This window comes from Urocampus carinirostris, chromosome 18 (assembly GCF_059441175.1).
Source record: "Urocampus carinirostris isolate Australia breed hairy pipefish chromosome 18, RoL_Ucar_1.0, whole genome shotgun sequence".
In the NCBI taxonomy this organism is placed as follows: Eukaryota; Metazoa; Chordata; class Actinopteri; order Syngnathiformes; family Syngnathidae; genus Urocampus; species Urocampus carinirostris.
The window spans coordinates 18,923,352-18,943,754 of NC_142366.1; the positions used below are offsets into that span (position 1 = coordinate 18,923,352).

General features: G+C 40.3%; 3 protein-coding genes across 4 annotated transcripts in view; 2 read left to right on the top strand and 1 right to left on the bottom strand.

Annotated features, from left to right (window-relative positions):
* hgd (homogentisate 1,2-dioxygenase) overlaps positions 1–6,459 on the top strand; it is a 37,059-nt gene extending 30,600 nt beyond the window's left edge. For both annotated transcript variants that reach the window (XM_088322035.1, XM_088322036.1), the window contains exons 13-16: positions 3,390–3,494; positions 3,567–3,693; positions 5,411–5,592; positions 5,657–6,459. In XM_088322035.1, coding sequence (XP_088178161.1) covers positions 3,390–3,494; positions 3,567–3,693; positions 5,411–5,592; positions 5,657–5,800 — 558 coding nt within the window. In that variant the 3' untranslated portion in view covers positions 5,801–6,459. The remainder of the gene's footprint in view (positions 1–3,389; positions 3,495–3,566; positions 3,694–5,410; positions 5,593–5,656) is intronic.
* A 920-nt stretch (positions 6,460–7,379) lies between these two features.
* On the bottom strand, positions 7,380–10,171 carry ndufb4 (NADH:ubiquinone oxidoreductase subunit B4). Its single transcript, XM_088322731.1, has 3 exons — positions 9,954–10,171; positions 7,622–7,765; positions 7,380–7,529 (listed from the first exon to the last, which is right to left on the bottom strand). Exons 1-3 carry the CDS (start codon positions 10,128–10,130, stop codon positions 7,467–7,469), a joined length of 384 nt encoding a protein of 127 aa, XP_088178857.1. The 5' UTR covers positions 10,131–10,171; the 3' UTR covers positions 7,380–7,466.
* Positions 10,172–11,748: 1,577 nt separating this feature from the next.
* On the top strand, positions 11,749–16,492 carry LOC148348591 (sperm-associated antigen 16 protein-like). Its single transcript, XM_088322751.1, has 2 exons — positions 11,749–12,399; positions 15,442–16,492. Exons 1-2 carry the CDS (start codon positions 11,890–11,892, stop codon positions 15,811–15,813), a joined length of 882 nt encoding a protein of 293 aa, XP_088178877.1. The 5' UTR covers positions 11,749–11,889; the 3' UTR covers positions 15,814–16,492.
* The last annotated feature ends 3,911 nt before the right edge of the window (positions 16,493–20,403 follow it).

Genomic DNA, 20,403 nt, shown 5'->3' on the forward strand with positions numbered 1-20,403 from the left:
TTCTTTTCTCTATCCTTTTTTTTTATTTTTACACGTTCATGTTAGTGTAATCTTTCGTATGGAAGATTACGATAACGCAAACGTACGATTAGCCTGGGTTAGCTTTATGTTTACGTTAAACATTCAAGTTAAACATTCAGGGTGTTGGAACGGAGCCCCCTTTCCAATGGACCACTCACCACTTGTGGAGACCCGGGTGCTAAATGACTTGTAAACGACCTGATTTTTTCATTTTTACACGTTCATGTTAGCGTAATCCTTCGTACGGAAGATTACGATAACGCGAACGTACGATTAGCCTGAGTTAGCTTTATGTTCACGTTAAACATTCAGGGTGTTGGAACGGATTAAAACGATTTACATTATTTTTAATGGGAAAAATGATTTCGGCGATCGAACAAATCGGTTTTCGAACAGGGTTCCGGAACGGATTATGGTCGAGAACCGAGGTTCCACTGTATTTCCAGTTACCCACGGGCTTTGTTGACAGACTTCTTTTCATTGTGTCAAAGCGATATTTTTTTAGTGACTTTCTACTAAACATTATAATGAAATCTCTGCAGAAATGTGAGGGGTGACAGACTGTATATATTTGTATATATTTGCTGAGGGTTAAAAGTGGTAATTCTTTTTTCCCCCCCATGCTTGGAGCGTGGGCCTAGATGGGAGAAAAGGGGGGGGTCTCATCTTAGGGAAGACGTTCCTGTCTTTCCCTGCTGTTTCATACCCCCCGCCGAGCGGCAAAATCGCTCAAATTAACTTATTATTTGCTTGACTGGGCAAATATGTTTGTTTTTTCGCGTGTGTGCGTCCGCACACCTCTCTTCCACTTTTCATTTTAATAGAAGCCGGCCGAGGCGCCGCCATTGGAACGTTCAGGAATAATCCTGCGCTCCGTTGACTCAAGATTGTTGATCTAGGTTACGAAAGGAACGGGGACTTCTTTTTAGTGTGTGGAAGCGTATTTTGTAACGCGTGCGTGAGGGCGTCCAGGTCAAAAAGACAACTCCAGTCGTAATGAACTGTATCGATTTTTAGTGCCGGCGCTGGATTTCTTTTTCTCGACCGAGCAATGCTACAAAATTGCTTCTTTTTTTTTTTTTAACAATCACGATAAAGAAATAGCTCTGCGCTCCCTGTTACCGTCGAACAACATCGCCTCGTTCCATCAAACACTGCGAGCGTCGAAATGACAAAAGTTTGCCAAAGTTAGATTTTGCTGCCAATTACCGCGTAATTCTTTCGGAGAGTCGGCTTACAAAGAACTTACGAAAAGAAGGGGGTTGCAGAAGTACGTTTAATTTCAGAAAATATTTTCCTTTATGAGGTTTTTCGACCATCACATCCACTACACAGCATCATATCCAAAGAGAAGAGCAGCTTCAGCGACAGACTGCTGTCACAGTCTTGTTTCACAGACTAAGGAGATCATTTCTTCCTCATGACATGAGGCTCTTTAACTCCACCCGGGGGCGTAAAAGCCCACATTAAACCACACCCCCACATTTGCACATCCCCCTATTTTTATTAATGTGTATTTTCCATAGCACTATTTAAAAACTCTATATTGACACGTTATGTTGGGTATTTTTTCATTTTATATCTTTTATTTTATTATTTTAGCTTTCAACACAAGGAAACTGCTGGAAGTGTGAATTTCCCTACGGGGATGAATGAAGTATCTATCTATCTATCTCTATATCTATCTATCGCCATCTCTCTCTATCTATATCTATCTCTCAATCTATCTATCTAGCTCTATCTAACTCTATCTATATGTCTCTATCCATCTCTATCTGTAAATGTAAATTATGCGGCAGTGGCTCAGCAGGTAGAGCACTCGTCTTGGGATCAAGAGATCGCAGTTCGAATCCCGGCTCCTCCGTGTTACATGTCGAAGTGTCCTTGGGTAAGACACTGAACCCCTAATACCCCCAATAAGCAGGTTAGCGCCTTACATGGCTGCACGGCCACTATTGGAAAATGTGAAGCCCACTGTAAAGCGCTTTGCGAAGTCTTGACTTGAAAAGCGCTATATAAAAATGCAGATCATTTCATTTCATCATCTTTCTATCTGTCTATGTATCTCTGTCTATCTAATCAATCATTCCATAAGTGTATTTAGAGAGAAAGAAATGTAAGTCCTTAAAGGTGGGGTGCGCAATTTGAAACCTCAAGGCTGCAGTCATGACTTCAAGCCAGGAGATGGCAGCAGAGTGGCAACACGTTATGCATTTATTTCTTCGACACACTCGAATGGGGAAAACGGTGCGTTTTGGGTCATTTTGAGTCCCCGTCATTTCTGTTTTTCCTTGTGTTTTGTAGCACTCGTTTTCAGATGCACAACACTATGCAGCGACATCTAGTGTTCAGATGGCACACTTAGTACACTTAAATAGTGAATATTTTGTTAAGTTTATTGTAACAATGACAGTAAAGGTATATTCTATTCTATTCTAAGTCCTGTTTATTTGTATAGCCCTTTATCACAAGGAGTCTCAAAGGGCTGTTGTTTTGGTTTGACTCTCATGACTGAGAGAGTCTTACCATGAAATAGTTGTTGTAGTAAAGTATTTTATTACTAGTTTATACTTTATTTGCACTACTGACTTCATTTTTAACATATTGTTCAACGGAAGGTATTTTAGTTGTCGTCTTGACTAGGAAGTATATGTATTTTCGTTACATTGCTGCTTTTTGGGTTTGACTTTCTTGATGGTTTTTTTTGTTCTTAAACAGTTGTTGTAGTAGAAGTATTTTATTACAAGTTTATACTTTATCCGCACTACTTCATTTTTAACATATTGTTCAACGGAAGGTGTTTTAGTTAGATAGATAGATAGATAGATAGATACTTTATTCATCCCCGAAGGGAAATTCACTTTTCCAGCAGCATCCCTAAGCTGAGAACAATCGAAAATAACAGAACAATCGAAAATAACACGGGAGCTGCTGGAGTGGCTGCCATTCGTGACGGCGCCGGAGAAACGATTCAATTTGAATCATGTACAAACAAACAAACAATTGAATCATGTACAAGAAACGATTCAATCTGAATCATGTACAAACAAACAAACAATTGAATCATGTACAACAAACAAACAAAATATTTATGTTTCAGTTGTCTTCTTGACTAGGAACTAAATGCATTTTCGTTACATTGCTGCTTTTTGGGTTTGACTTTCTTGATGTTTTTTTGTTCTAAAACAGTTTTTGTAGAAGTATTTTATATTGTATAGTATAGATATACTTTGTTATATCTGTATTTTCGTACATCACAGCTTTTTTGGTTTGACTGTCTTGAATTTTGTTCCAAGACTGTTGTAATTATAACATATATATATATAAATTGTATAAAAAAATGATAGTTTTTGCATTGGTGTGTTTAGGATTTCTCTCTCTTCAACGTGGTGGCCTGGCACGGCAATTACACGCCGTACAAGTACAACCTCAAGGATTTCATGGTCATCAACTGTGTGGCTTTTGATCATGCCGTGAGTTTTCTTTTGTGGGTTTTTATTTTAGGAGCAAACAATTCCAGCGTTCTCTCATTTTTGATTTGGTAGGATCCATCCATCTTTACCGTGTTGACGGCCAAATCGACCAGACCCGGCGTGGCCATCGCCGACTTTGTCATCTTCCCTCCGCGCTGGGGTGTTGCGGAGCATACCTTCCGTCCGCCGTATTATCACCGTGAGATTGAATTTTCACGCATAAGGACTACCGTACATTTTGGACTACAGAGCGCAAATTTAAGAAGAAACTCAACTTTCTTTTTGTATAAGCGGCACTGAATTTAAAGCAGCAGGCTTAAACAGCCATGAAAATGAACTCATTCACGTCCATTTCTTACATTATAAGAGAATTCAGTGGGAAAATGTCTAGTGGTCCGACCTTTTTTGCACCACAGACTGGTTCAATCTGGCCCAATAATAACTTTACTCATAACAGTTATAAATCCACTTTGCCCGCTCCCAAAAATGGGAGGTTACAGGTTCGAGCCTTGGCTGTGTCGAGCCTTACAACAATTTTGGCTGAAATCCGGTTTGGAGAGAACGTCGTTGGGCGTCGCCCCAAAATATACGCAGAGAGGAGATATGGCAAAAAGGGAACGCCGTGGTTACTGACCACCAGTGTCTGCAGAATTAAATTATAATCAACTAGCAGTCAATGTTAAATACATTTGCATTGATAAACTGTCCATGCAGTAGTGTGACAAAAACATTATCAAAACAAAACTCAATGTACTGTGCTGTACTAAAATCCAGAAGCATGTATGGTACACATGCTGAGCCATGGGACTGATCTTAAGCTCTCCCATCCCTTGCGCACATGGCAAATTATAGATAAGAGACCAAGTATTGCTACTACAACTATAAAAATCTCTGTATGTAAATTCTTGGAATCTTTCTAACAAGCAGTGTCAACTAATTGAATATATTGTATTTCAGTGTGGCAGCAAGTGACTAATTATCAGGTGTTTTTCCTATTGGCCTGAAAATTGTGACGTCATATTAGGCTGTGAGTCTGATAACTGTTAGCCCGATGATTAGCGTGTACCCATATTTAGTTACAAACTAGTAAAGTCAAGTTTATTCGTATAGCCCTTAATCACAAGAAGTCTTAAAGGGCTGCACAGACTACTAGTATTTTTTTATGTGTAGTAGCAATACTTGGGCTCCTCTCGATCACTTTGTCATGTGTGCAAGGGATGGGAGAGCTTAAGATCAGTGGGCTAAGCATGTGTAAAGGCTGTTGTGATTCTGGCTTCTGGATTTTAGCTAGTACAATACATTGAGCAATGCAGCTGAGGAGAGCTGCAGGAAGGGTCTGGTCTGAAGCTACCAGGGGTCTCCAACCTGGTGCCCTCTTGAGGACAGCTGAGGTGCTCCGCATTATGAAAATACCCCACCAGTGCTGGCTGCTGGGTCATTGTGATTTTCTGGTAAAATGTTTTTTTTTCCCCTGTGGTTAGCTGGGTCCAATTAAGCCTACTTCCCCCTTCTTTCTCTCTTTCCCTCTTTTTGTATTTGACTCTTTATCTTCCTCTCATTTTATCTTCATCTCTTATGTTCTCCCTTTTTCTTTTTCCATCTCTCTTCAGTCTGCTTTTATCTTTCTTTTTCTCTGTTTTTCACTTTATCTTCTTTCTGTCAGTCGTATTTCTCTTCTTTCTACTTATCCTGGTAATAACATAGTAACAACATAGTAGTAACATAAGTTATTATTTTATAATTGCATATCAAAGTGGGTGCCATTTCCACTAATAGGTAGCAAAAAGTAGCTATACTGTATAAAAGGTTGGCGACCTCTGGTCTAAAATGCTGGAAAACGTCGCAGTTTGAAGTCTGGAATTTACTATACATGGAGAAGCAAAGTGGTGTCATAGCTCCCTCTTCCGTTCTTTTAGGTAACTGCATGAGTGAATTCATGGGGCTGATCAAGGGCCACTATGAAGCCAAAGAGGAGGGCTTCCAGCCAGGTGGGGCCAGCCTACACAGCATGATGACTCCACACGGTCCCGATGCCGAATGTTTCGAGAAGAACAGCGTGGCTGAGCTTAAACCGGAAAGAGTAGCGGAAGGAACTATGGTAAATACTCCAAAAAGGAAAACTTTGGATTTGTATCAAAAAATGAAATACTGTGTCCCCTCAGGCCTTTATGTTCGAGTCGTCCTTCAGTATGGCGGTGACCAAATGGGGCCTGGAGACGTGCCAGAAACTCGACAAGAGCTACTACCGGTGCTGGGAGAATCTCCGCAGCCATTTTAATCCCGACTGGAAGCCCAGAAAACACTAGATAACGAATGGATTTATGGAAAAAGATGGAAACATACGTTCCATGTCTGGTAGGGCAGTCAAACATAAATGAACCGACATGTCATTCCTCGTGGTAAAGCAAGAAAGCAACATATAAACTGGAAAAAAAACGGTTTCATTTTTCACTTATAAATGGAGTCCAATGCGCTGCTCATTTTATAGAAATACACCAGTATGTAGGTAGACCTCATTAGGAAAAAAAGCCCATGCATCAAGAAAATCACAGGCTTGACTTGCAGTTACCTTGTTAACACTATTACTAAATCTATATTTTGGGGCTAAGGTTTTAGCCCAGGAGCGTCCCAACTTTTCACAAAGCGGGCCAGATTTGGTTATCCGAAAATGTTTGAGGGTCGATCGAATTCTCTCTACCATTTTATTGACACAGTCTTTTATAACTTCACCCTTTATGAAAGGTTTGCAGTGTTTAGCAATCAGCGACCTCATAGCTCGCTTTGTAGCATTCTTATTTGACTCGCGCATTTTCTTCCCACTAAAAGGGTGCCAAGGAAGCAAAATCAGTGTTACTAACTCTGCAACAGCATTCAGCCATTCGGTTATTAACCTACAATACAATAAACATAATTGACTTTGCTTTCATTTCAATAAAACAATTAAATGATATATACTTTAATGCAACATTCACTATCCTAACTCCTTACTTACATTTGAAAGGAACAACTACAATACACAGAAGTACCTGGAAGTGCGGTCACATGACCGTGCCTAGTCCAAACATTAGGTAACTTGACTAAAACAGTGTGCTCACAGAAATAACAACAGTCAAACCGGAGCAAAATGGAGGAAGACTTTACAGTACTGGTGGCGTTTTGTTTTGGCTAACGCACGCTAACGTTTTAAGTTCTCTTGATTCAAGCTCCAATGCACATTAACGTGCGGTTCCTCGTTTTAAATTCTGGAAGCCCAGTTGTTTTGGATATTGGTGAAAAAATAATCAAATGTTCTGCCCTCGCAGTCAACTTTTTTTTTTTTTTTTTTTAAACCATGTCGGAAATGGGGATGGTTCTCAAAGGGCTACTGCCACCACCTGGTGAATTGGTGAAATTTCTTTAGTACACTTTTATTGTATACTGCGGCCACCATTACTAGCGGGCCACATATTATTAGTTTTATGACAAAGGCTGCGGGCCAGTAAAAATTGAGTTTTGGGCCGGAGTTTGGACTCACTTTGGCCTCACTGTCGCCCTCTGCCATTTGGCAAGAGAATTGCGTGCCTTACTCTGCATCTGCAGACACTCAGTACACTCATATGACGTACTCATCTCATCAGCCGTACCGCTTATCCTCATTAGGGTCGCGGGGAGGCTGGAGCCCATCCCAGCCATCTCCGGGCAGTGGGCAGGGGACACCCTGAACGTACTCACTATTCAAAATTTTAATCACTGGTAAAATACCATTTACATCCCTGATCGCCAGTCATGAGATATACATTATAACAACTTGACATGAATTCCAAGAGTAAAATAAAGGAAGTTGGATGTTCTTACCATCAAAATATTGTGATTCCCTTCTAAAGTGTATTAAAAAATTCAACAAAATTTCAGATTTCGGCAAATTAGATTTATTTTCTTTATAATTACACGTACACCAAAACAAGTGACAAAGTGGCCTTTGTACAGCAGCGTTTAGTAAGATAATTTGAACTTGCGTTTCAGAGTTCCATCTCTTATTTGTTGCTCTCGTCGATCCTGGGAAGAAACCGCAAAAAGAAAGGAAAACGCCACCCAAAATGAGAACAATGATTGGTTACTTGACACCATGACATCAAAACAATGCATACCCTCTCTGATTTGAAGAGATAGTAGAGGAAGAAGAGTGGTAAAACGCCAAAACCCAATCCCAACAGAGATGTTTTGTAGGTGGGCCGGAAGTGTTCGAAAGGGTTGGCACGGGCGAACACCCAGCGGGTCACGGCCGGGTCTTCCTGTAACAAAATCGAATAGTAACATAAAAAAAAAACACGTCGAAATGAACTTAGGCCATTAGGGTCAACTCTTGCCTTCGATAAAACAAAAGCTTCAGTTAACGACCAATCACAGTTCAGCTGCTTTCTGGGGAAGGGCCACGATTGGTCAGCTCAAGTAAGGGCAACTCAGATGTAGTTTTCAGCTAGTAAAAATAGTAAAGTGGCCACCCTCGAGATGGATAGCACGAAGAAATTGTGATTCTTATCTCATAAAAATGAAATTATGTGAGTAGAGGTGAGATCAGGCCGTAAAAAATCTGACCCGACCTGGCCCGAGGGTATCAAAGCCCGATCCAACCCGAAGAATTAACTTTGAGGGCCCGAGCCCGAAGTAAACATTTTTATTTGAGAGGCGGAAGGGGGATTTTAGCCTTCTACACCCGGCTCGACTTAATAACATTTTATACCTGAACCCGGCCCAAATTTGGGGCACAAGTCAGTAATACGTCATTTCCTTTTTCATACATTAATACAACCACTCAAGGTACATCGTTTCAGTTGATGATTTTTGCAGGTGGAACAATTTTTTTGCTTGGGGAAAATATGAAAAGTTTTTGGATGATTTAGTAAAGATATTAAAATGATGGTTAATGAAAAACCTCCATTATCCATTATCTGCAGCACTTATCCTCAGTAGGGTCACGGGGGTGCTGGAGCCCATCCCAGCCATCTTCGAGCAGTGGGCAGGGGACACCCTGAACTGGTTGCCAGCCAGTCTCAAATGATACTGTTGTTTGTCTGCTATATTGAACTGAAACTCAACTTATGATTTGTAAAAGGAACATTTGGAAATTGGTCAGGGGTGCCCACACTTTTGCAAAGATAACAATGAAGCGTAACAAAAAAAAGGAAAAGTAATTGATACCGTCTAGGAGGATTTAAAAGTTGGACTTTAGCATGTGCTTATTCATAACCCAATCAGTGCCTATTTAATGCATGCAGCATATTATCCGATTCACTTGTTTGAGGGCAAAATAAATTGAAAAAAAAAAAAAAAAAAAAGATTTGGGTTGGCGTCTGCTTTCCTTACAAATCCGTATAGTCATCAACACAGCCCAACAGATCATTGGCTGCTCTATACCCAGTCTGGATGACATTTTCGATTTTGTGATACTACACGTGAGCCTACATCATAATGAACTCCTCTTAACCCTGCCACTACCTGCTTCCATCTGACGTTACAAGTCCCTTAAAGGGACAGTGTGTGTTATTTGACCACTAGATGTTGCTGTGTATATTGCAACCAGAAATGAGTGCTAAAAAGTACAGGGAATACTACAAAATACGGAGACTTAATAATGACCAAACTACACCATTTTACTCATTTTGTTCATAAGCCTTTTTGAGTTTTATGGGTATTCGTATCAGCAAGATGGCCGACAATCATGTCACCTCCCTATGACTGAGGCTTAAGTAAGGGATCAATTCTAAATCTTTTTTTTAAAGCACAATTATAAGATGGTTCAATTATCTTTACTTATTACTTAAACCAATAGTGTTTCTCATTTTAAGGAATAGAGTTATTTTTACCACTAGGAAGCGCTAAATAAAACACACTGGCCATTTAAGACAAGGGATTTCTTCCCAGGGGCCATCACTTCCCTAAACAAGCCCACAAAACTGTAAAAGAACATAGCTTGCCTTTGCAACCTACTTCTTTTGGAAATAAGTTGCTGCTAAATGGCATTGCACTACTTTATCTATTTGACTATTGTTCCAAATTACTTTTAACTGTCTTATATTTTTACTTATTACCTTAAGATTGTTTCGGGTCTTATATTACGTTTTTTTATGGCTTTATTATCCAAATATGTGTGCCCAGCAACTGGTTGGAAACCAGTTCAGGGTGTCCACTGCCCAAAGATAGCTGGGATGGGCTCCAGCACCCTCGCGACCCTACTGAGGATAAACGGTGCAGGTAATGGATGGATATATAAATAAAACTAGACTGCTGTCACTTGTATATTTAGCCCGTAACGTACGTATATTTATAGTTTGAATTGGGATAAAATATTTCTAAATGGGTGTGAAGAAACTTGTAAAGCACTTTGAAGGGTCTTCGGTGACTCGAAAAGCGCTATATAAATGAGTCCATTTTACGATTATTCACAAGGGTGACATTGCTAGCTCGACGGTAGCTACTTACTATGAGCCCTCGGTTATGCGGGTCGTTAAGTTGCATCTGATACTGCCTCTTCAAGTTGGCCCGCATGGCCTCCCTGGCCTCTTCGGTTCTTCGAAATTCTGGCGAAACGTGGAAATATTCTTTCGGGTCCAAGACTTGTGGCCGCGTCGCCAAGGGCGCTTCTCGGTAGTCCGCCATTATTGTTTGCCGGGGACAAAACGCGAGACTACTGAACTCTGTTTCTTCTTTTTTTGAGTTTAATAACGGTTGGCTTTCAGCACTATCGCCCTCTACCGTTACGGATATTAGTCTTATTTCCACTCATACAAACCGCTATTTCACTAACTCCATTGACTCTTCAAATTCTATTTAAAGTATGCGTTGCTATTAGTATTTATTAATTTATGTTTTGATGAAATGTACTCAAGTAAAAGTACTCTTAATTCAGAATAATATCACTCAGAAGTAAAAAGTAGTCATCCAACTAATTATCTATCTATCTATCTACCTTGGTCATATCCCTCAAAAGGGGTGACCGACAGCAAGACAAACACATACAATAACAAAGAAAATAAAAGGAAAAAAAAAGCAAAAACACACACATTTTTTTTTGGACCATGGCCAACCCAATTGCCCAAACACCCAAACAAGTTAGGCACCTCTGCACCTAAGTTGGTCATGCTTTCGTCCCTCCAGATGAAACGGGACACAAGAAAGCGGCCATGTCACTCGGGTCAGGGTGACACAACACACTCTTCTGTTCAACAGCAGGGCCCGACAGCTTTCACTGGTTTACCCCTGCCGCATCATACAGGTGCCCAGCCCATCCTTAAGAACGCGTCCACAATCCCACTATCCTTTCACAACACCTCTCCACTCCTTCCTTATCACCAACAAGAGCTCTAGCTTCCATTATATTTAGACCTCTATCCAACTAATTACTTTAGTAAAAAGGAATCAAGTACTGAATAACTGCAGCAAGGTCTTATTTATCAATTAAAAAACAGCAACCGTTCATCAAATAAACAAAACAAAAGTCCATCAAATAAACAAAACATACGTTTCATTTAAATAAATTAAAATAAACAAGGTAAATTCAAGTACTTTAATAACCAACTTATGATAAAAGTAGAATTCAAAGACACAAATCAAGCACAAGTAGCCTGTTTAAAGCACCATGTTATATAGCGCTTTTCAAGTCAATGACTTCCCAAAGCGCTTTACAATGTGCTCCACATTTCCCAATAGCGGCCTTGCAGCCATGTAAGGCGCTAACCTGCTTATTGGGGGTATTAGGGGTTCAGTGTCTTACCCAAGGACACTTCGACATGTAACACGGACAAGCCGGGATTTGAACTGGGATCCCTTGACGAGCGCTCTACCTCCTGAGCTACTGCCGCCCAGTACTCATATAATAAACATGACTCGCTCCAGCACCCTCGCGACCCTACTGAGGATAAGCGGTGCAGATAATGGATGGATGGCTTGACTCCAGGAACCCCGTAACCCTAGATAGATAGATGCATGGGTGCATAGATGGATACTTTATTCATCCCCGTAGGGAAATTCCCACTTCCAGCAGTAGGATGAACGACATAGAAAAGGAATGGATATTTATTGACATTTTCTACTTTTTTTGCTGTATTTCTGCAGCACATTATTTTTTTATTGAAAATATCAACTCTATTGTTTTTTGACTTTGCAATGTTCGATGAAAATCGTTTATTTACAAAAAATCGGTAGTGAGTGACGTATCTTGCGCAAATCTCGCGTGAATTTGTTTGCCATCTCCATGGAAACCAGGAAGACATTCATAACAGTGGCAAAAGATAACAACAAGCGGCTACGTCACCGCTTTTGATGACGAAGTAATTTTTTTCCATTCGTTGCCTTATTTACAACCGAGAAGTCGATTGAGAATAGAAGTGGGAACTGTTTAAAGTTCAACACCCGAATTATGAGTTCAGAAGATACCACAATGGACCAACACGAAGCGTTGGAAAGTGACAGCGATGGTCGCGAAGAAGACAACAGTGAAGTCGAAGTTCACGCTCAAGATGGCGGTGACGTAAGCGCTGCCGAGGAAGAAGGCACCGAGGATGCGGACACCGATGACAAAAACAGCGACGCCAGGCCCGACGAAGACGACGACGAGGATCAAGATGACGGTGAGGATTATGTCAGTTTGACAGAAGGAGAAGAAGATTTGGAAGCGGCAGTGAAAACCATCAATGACCGCGCGAGGATCGCTTCTTCTTCCGGTTGCGATACGACCGCCTCCGAACTTCACGTCACCGCCGACGATTTTATACGCAATTTTCTTAGTCAGTTCAAAATGACCGCCACTCTCGACTCTTTCCAAACGGAGTGGACGGAAATGACGCAAAGGGGATTGCTGAATAACAAGCGTCTCGGAGAAGTCCCGGATGTTTACGTACTGAACCAGCGGTTGCACAATGAATTAAAGGTATTCCCAAACGGATTTTTTTTAATCTTTCCAATTAGGCTCAGAACTTGTAGTGTTCCTACCCAGGATTAAGCTAACATGTTGCAAAATATGGAGTCTCAAAGTTGACCCCCACGTTTACTTTTTTGGGGTAGAGTTGTGACATCATCAAAGGAACACAGCACTTTCTAAATGGGAAATCCCATTAACACAACATGTGAGGCCAGCGATTGTCGAGTCATATTTACAGTATTTGTTCAGCCCTCTATCACTCGGAGTCTCAAAGTGCTGTACATACTATACAGACTATTATTATATAACGTCAATAACAATATTTAGAAAAAACTACTATAGCATTAGTACAAAATAACTACGACAGTAGTATTCTGAAAACAAAAATACTACTACGGAAATATTACAAAACTACTAAAGATATACCACAAAAATACTACGGGAATACTACAAAACTACTAAAGATATACCACAAAAATACTACGGGAATACTACAAAAATACCACCACTTTAATACTATGATACAAAAATACTAACCCAGAAATACCATGACAAAAATACAACAAAAGAACAACAATGTAAATACTACAAAAATACCACGGAAATACTACAGAAATAGTACGAAAACACTACTATGGAAATACTTCAAAAATACTTTGACAGAAATTCTATGAAAATACAATACTGATACTACAGTACAAAAAAAACATCTTAAGATATATATACTGGTAAATACAAAATGCATTCAGTAATAAATAAAAAAATGTAGTTAATTATTCAATAATTCAATTGATTTTGTCCCCTTGAAGGGAGGGGTGTCCAAACTTCAGAAAGCGGGCCAGATTTGGTAAGCTGAAAATGTGTGAGGGCCGACTATTTAGCCCAGCATTCTTTGGACAGTCTTTTATAAATTCACCTTGCCGATCAGCGTTGTGACCTCTTAGCTCGCTTTTGTAGCATTTGCATTTGACCCACAGGGTCTCGTGAAAAAGCCCTGCTGTGCTGTTAAAACGGCTTCCAGTTGCTTCACCTTTTCACAGTGTTTGTTTCAAGTTAGCTTTTTGTAGTCGGCATGTTTTGTCTGGCAGTACCTTTTGATATTATATTTTTTGAAAACAGCCGCAGGTGTTTCCGATTTTGGTGAAAAATACTCCACATTTACTTGTCCTGGAAGCGGCTGCCCTCACAGTCAACTTTCCTTTTATATTTACAGTCCCCATGTCAGAAATGGGGTGGGCTAAAATTCTCACAGAAAGCCAGAGGCAAGGTGGCCAAAGGACTACTCTCATCATCTGGTGAAAATGTGTGGTGTTTTATATTGTACGAATTTAAAAAGGTTGCATACCAGGTTTTTTTGTTTATGTTTTTTTTTTGCTTCGAATGTCACTATAGGAATTTTTTTTTCGGCTAGCTCTTTGTTAGAGTCAGGGCTGCCGAGTGCTTTCCTGTTTTGTTTGCTCCCAGTTGTCGTTTGTTGGCTGCCCACTGTGTGTCGTTTGATCAGTTAGCCTGGCGTTAGCACCGGGTTTACCGTGTTTCTTGGTTTGTTTACTCCCAGCCGGCTTCGACTTTCTCGCTGTAGCCATTGCCGCTTTTCGCTGTTGGTTCCTGGTTAGCTTGTCTGCTCACTGCATGTTATTCGGTCTACTAGCCGACTGTTTGCGATGGTTTTGCCGTGTCCCTTGGTTTGTTTATTCCCAGCCGGCTTCGCCTTTCTCGCTGTAGCCATTGCCGCTTTTCGTTGTTGGTTCCTGGTTAGCTTGGCTGCTCACTGCATGTTTTTTGGTCTACTAGCCAACTGTTTGCGATGGTTTTGCCGTGTCCCTTGGTTTGTTTATTCCCGGCCGGCTTTGCATTTGTCGTCGCTACTTTTCCTTGTTGGTTCCCGGTTAGCCTGGCTGCTCACTGCGTGTTTAATTTAAATCAGCTAGCCTGGCGTTAGCTCCAATTTTGCCGTGTCCCTTGTATTGTTTATTCCTTACCGTCGCTGCTTTCTGTTGTTGGTTCCCTGTTAGCCTGGCTGCTCATTGCGGGTTTTTTGGTCGACCAGTCTTGCCTTTTGCCGCCGAGACTGCGCCTGCCTTCCGATAATCAGTCCCGGTTAGCCCCCAGTTTGCGGCACTCTGTGTGTTATTCTTGCCAATTCGCCCCTTTTTGGTTGCTCGCCCTTATACCATTACTGGATAGAGCAGGGGTGTCCAAACTTTTCAGAAAGCGGGCCAGATTTGGATAGCTAAAATGTGTGAGGGCCGATTATTCAGTATGGCGTTATTTGGAACAGTTTAAAAAAAAAAATCACTGTGAAAAGTTTGCAGAATTTTCATTTGACCCGCAAGGGTCTCGTGAAAAAACACTGCTGTGGTGCTAAAACAGCTTCCAGTTGCTTCACATTTTCACAGCTTTCATTTCCAGTCGGCTTTTTCTAGTCAGCATGTGACGCCTGACAGTGACTCTTGATATCATATTCTTTGTTGTTTCGGAGTTCAGTGAAAAAATACTCTTATGTTGTCCTGGAAGTGGCGGCCCTCACAGTCAACTATCGTTTTTCTATTAACAGTCACCAATTCTTATAGAAAGGTGAGGGCGTTTGGGCAAAGGACTATTCCCTTGAATTTTTTTTTGTTGGTTTACTGGCAAGCTACGAATGATTAACTGGCCCACGGGCCGGACATTGGACATGCCTGGCATAGAGGGAGCAACACCTAGGCATTCCCCACAAAAATACCCACACTTTACTTAAAACACTCGTAACCTATTCGACTCATTAACACGTAAAATAATGGCTGGTGTTCCTCTGATGACATCACAGTTCAGGATTAGAGTGACAATTTAAATTTTCATCGTAGGTGCATGTCCACTGTGAGAGAGATAAACTAAAAAGAAAAATCCAGAAATATCAATGCATGATTTTTCTAACAATGTATTTGTTGTCTTCAAAATTCATAATCTGGGAGAATAATTGGAATATACTGATGAAATATATATATCGATTTTATGCAAAACTATTCCCTCACTTTTTGCATGTCTAAGAATTTGGGATTCTCTTTAAAGAATGCGCTGCGGGAGAGAGAGGAGTTCCGAAAAGCGGCCCGGACCTCGTCCGAGACCCTGGCCAGGGTCCAGAAGGCCCGAGACGCGCAGTGGATGAGCCGTAAACGCGCCAGCCAAGAGAACAGTAGATTGGTGGAGGAGATGAGGAGGCTGAAGATCCAGTGCGACGGCTACGAACCCGCCATCAAGAAAATGGACGAAAAGTTCCACCTGATGGTAGAACAAACCATGCGGGCGGCTCTAGGCCGAGACAAGATGGCCAGTCTTGCTCAGAGTCTTCCTTGCCCCCCCGCTGTCCGGAAAGATAGAGCGCAAAAAAGCAACCGCTGCCTGACAAACTCACATCGATTACATTTTACCAAAACGCGGTAGAGCGTTTTTCAACCAGTGTGCCGGGAGACATTGTCTAGTGGGCTGCGAAATAACCTCAATCTTATCCCTGAAAACAAGTACCGTAAATTCCGGACTATAAGCCGCTACTTTTTTCCCAAACTTTCAACCCTGCGGCTTATTCAGTGATGCGGCCAATTTACGTAATCTTTCTAATGGCTGCCAGTGGCGCTCTAGTGCAAAAGGTAAGATTTAGACCGGTGGAATACATGCGCCGAGGAAGACTGCAACTTCTTGGCTTGTGCATAAATTAAATTACCATAAACATACCCTCATCATGCAAAATGCAAAAAGAAAGTCACATGAGGAAGATGACGATGAGGACGGTTTACCGTGAAGTACGGTATGTTTTTTTTTTACCAGACCCGTTTACTGTGTTGCGAGCGTGTTGCTAGCATGTTTTGGAATAAGGGAGCGTGGGACGACGTCAATATGACAAAGTTTCTTTCCGACACTGAGGAAGACGACTTTGATGGCTTCAGTTCTAAGGAGGAAGGTGAGGACGGTTTACCGTGATTTTTACAAGTAAGGTATGTTTTTTTAACAGACCCGTTTACTGTGTTGCGAGCGTGTTGCTAGCGTGTTGCTACCATTAACTGCCCCGTCACAGGCACCGTTTGGGATGAAAGTTATATTATTATTATTAAAGCTTTGAAAACTCTCTCGGTGTACCGTCCTTCTTTGTAAATATGTATAACCATGTATAATATGTATTTGCAACTGTATATTTTTGTAATGTATTTATTTGAGACACTTATTCTGATATGTTTTGCACGGGAAAATGAGAAAGAAGGGGCGGAACAAACGCGGGGTGACAGGAAGTGGGGTAAAGGGGAGACCTGTTTGTGGACTTGGCGGACAATAGTGGATATATGTTTTTCCCACCCTTACCTTTGGAAATATACACTTTTTTCCTTGGATTACTTTCAACGGGACCCGGACTCTGCAGGTCTGCATCAAACCTTAAGTACCGTTATCATTTTTTATTCATTTTGCCGGCTGTGACTTTTGGACCGTGTACTTTAATGAAGGACATTCAGTTTCAATCGCGGGACTAAAAGTCGGGTTTGGGTTAATTTTGTGTTTGTGTTACATTTTTTTAATGTGGGCGCATGCGGCTTATATACAGGTACGGCCTGTGTAAGTACAAAATTGGTTATCCTCTTAAAATGTGGTGGGTGTGGCTTATAATAAGGTGCACTCTATAGTCCGGAATTTACGGTACATCTGCTTTCTTACATTTATATCAGTAGGTGGCAGCAGATCGAGACCGGGTGGAAACACCTGTTGGCCTGGGGAGAAATGGGCACCACCAGGCTGTACTTGCACAAAACACACCACATGAAATGGTGCCTCTATGAATGTAGTGGTTAAGGGATCCAGCCAACCAACCAACAATACTCATTTTGAAGTACAGGGAGAAATTTTAATACATACTGTGAAGAAAATAAGTATTTAAAAACCCTGCTATTTTGCTATTCTCCCACTTAGAAATCATTGGGAGGTCTTAAATTTTCATCGTATGTGCATGTCCACTGTGAGAGAGATAAACTAAAAAGAAAAAATCGTTGTTGTCGTGTTGGAAGACCCAGCCACGATCCATTTTCAATGCTCTGAGTAAGGAAAGGAGGTTGTTCCCCAAAATCTCACAATACATGGCCCTAGTCATCCTCTCTTTAATGCAGTGCGCTCATCCTGTCCCATGTGCAGAATAACACCCTCAAAGCATGATGAAACCACCCCCATGCTTCACAGTAGGGATGATGGTGTTCTTCAAATTGTACTCTTCATTCTTATTCTTTCTATTTTGGTCTCACCTGACTACAAAACTTTCTCCCATGACTCCTCTGTATCATCCAAATGGTCATATGCAAACTTAAGACAAGCCTTGACATGTGCAGGTTTAAGCTGGGGAACCTTTCGTGCCATGCATGATTTCAAATCATGACGTCTTAGTGTATTACTTACAGTAACCTTTGAAACGATGGTCCCAACTCTTTTAAGGTCATTGACCAACTCCTGTTGTGTAGTTCCGGGTTGATCCCTCACCTTTCTTTGCTCCAACAGTGGACCTTTTTTCACCAAGCTGCTTGGCAATTGCTCCGTAGGCCTTTCCAGCTTTGTGGAGGTGTACAATTTTGTCTCTGGTGTCCTAGGACAGCTATTTATCTTCGCCATGTTACAAGGGAAAGTCTTACTGATTGTATGGGGTGGATGGGTGTCTTTATGCAGCTAACCACCTCAAATAGGTGCATCAGATTCAGGATGATACACGGAGTGCAGGTGGACTTCTAATGGGCGGGCTAACTGGTCTTTCAGGGTCAGAATTTTAGACGATACAGAGTTGTTCAAATGCTTATTTGCAGCTATATCACAGAAATAAATTGTTAACAAATCATGCATTGCGATTTCTGGATTTTTCTTTTTAGTTTATCACTCTCACAGTGGACATGCACCTATGACGAAAATTTCAAACCCCTCCATGATTTCTAAGTGGGATAAACAGCAAAATAGCAGGATGATCAAACAATTATTTTCTTAATTTAGGACCTGTGTGTCATTCTTAGTCATTTATGTCAACATTGGATCATTCAGAAGTCCTCAGGGAACTTATTTTTGCACCTACTTTTCAGTTTTTTCATTGCAAATATAATATAAAATGTTGAAAAAAAATTATTTACACTTAACGATTGTGCCCCACTAGTTGTTGATTCTTGAAAAAATATTTTCAATTTTTTTTTTAGCTTTAGGTTTGATGAATCCAAATTCACCCTAAACTTTGTTAATTGAATGTGTTTGGTGAAGTTGTTAAAGATAGCACTACATCAAAATGAAATAAATAAGGTAAAAACCATGCACATTATTTTGCCGATTTAAATTATATTCTTATACTACTAAAAACATGAAAAAGGTTGGAAACTAGTAAAATCCTATTTGTTCTACTGGCAGATCATAATTGCTCATGTTAAGCAATCATTTATTTATTTTCCTAGGAAAACAAAGACCTAAATACAGCAAAACTTAAAAATATTGCGAAATACCTTAATATTGATTCACCAAAATGAAGAGCCTCATTGCTTCCTGATCCACAGTGACCCGAAAAACTGACAATTTAGAAAACAAGTAATTTAAGATTTAAAAAAAAACTGGATTACATTTTAAAATATTTTTTTCTATTAATGAATTGATTTTCGCCTTGGCTCAAAAAGGCTTGAAAACGCTGAGAATATATCCAATTTATACAAACATGGATTGTCTTCGTGTAAAGAACCTTGTCGAAATGTCTAATCTTGTTGTAGGTTCATAATAAAACCGCTAGAGGGCAATGTCTACCGGGTAACCCGTAAAGTAGCGATGACGTCACTTTCAGTTAATTTTTCGGATGAACTGTGTAGTTGAGCCAAGGTATACTGAGATTATATTATAGTTTATATATAATAAGCAAAAATACACAAACTATCATATAAACATGCACTTTTAAAATACGTGTATTTCCCAAAATTTGCATTTAGAGGTAGATGACAAACCAGTCCACTATTTAGCTGCTATAGGTACCTGAAAAAAACAAAAACTTGGGAAAAAAAATAAAAAAAATGGTGCAGTTTGGGTCTTCGAAGTTTAGATTCTCCCTTGTGCTTTTTAGCACTCGTTTTGGGTTGCAAGTGCACCATACAGAGGCTCCCGCGAACCTGTTCTGAAAATAGCACACCAGTCACCAGGGTCATTGTTTTTTCTAGTCAAATGATTACTTTTAGCGGTTAACCGAGTCTAGTTAACCCTGCTTCCACATTACTAACCTGGTAATAACATAGTAACGACATAGTAATAACACAATACGTTATTTCACAAATGCATAACAAACTGGGGGCCCTTCGCGCTGATTAGTAACAAAAAGTAGCTCTCGTCTTGTGAAAGGTTGGAGTGGGATCCGGTGGTCAAACAACACACTGTCCCTTTAAGATGATCATATTGATTCGCTAGAGGTTATTATTATTTCGCAGCGTAAGCAAAAACAGCGCCTTTGTGTAGTACATGTTAAGCAGATGATTTAGCAACATGATAATGCAACACATATTAAGCAACATTGTCTAAATTGCCAGATAATTGACTAATTTTGCCTATCTATAAGACTATAAGGCTTACGGAAAAACTAAAAATCGGCCAGATATTTCATAGTACACCTTATAATCCTGTGCGATTTATATACCGGAAAATACAATGGATGAAACTGGAAATGCAAAATTACAATTATGTGATACTTCTTATTGTAACTGTTCTGCCTTTGAGAAACAGTGGTCACCGAATGCCTTTTTGTGGTAATCATGTTGTTTGTTGCTAAGGAAACGAAAGAGAAGTGCAGAAATTGCTCAGAACTTTTAAACGCTCGTTGCAAATTCTACAATAATTGCCTGTAAATATGTGATTACTTGAAGATTTTTGTTTATTGAAGTATTTTATACATTTGACCATAAACGATTTTATACGATTGAATACAAGTTAAATTTATGGAGTGCAATAAAGATTTTCACAGAGAAGGCTTAAGTACAATGAGCAGTGAAAGTTCAGGGCACC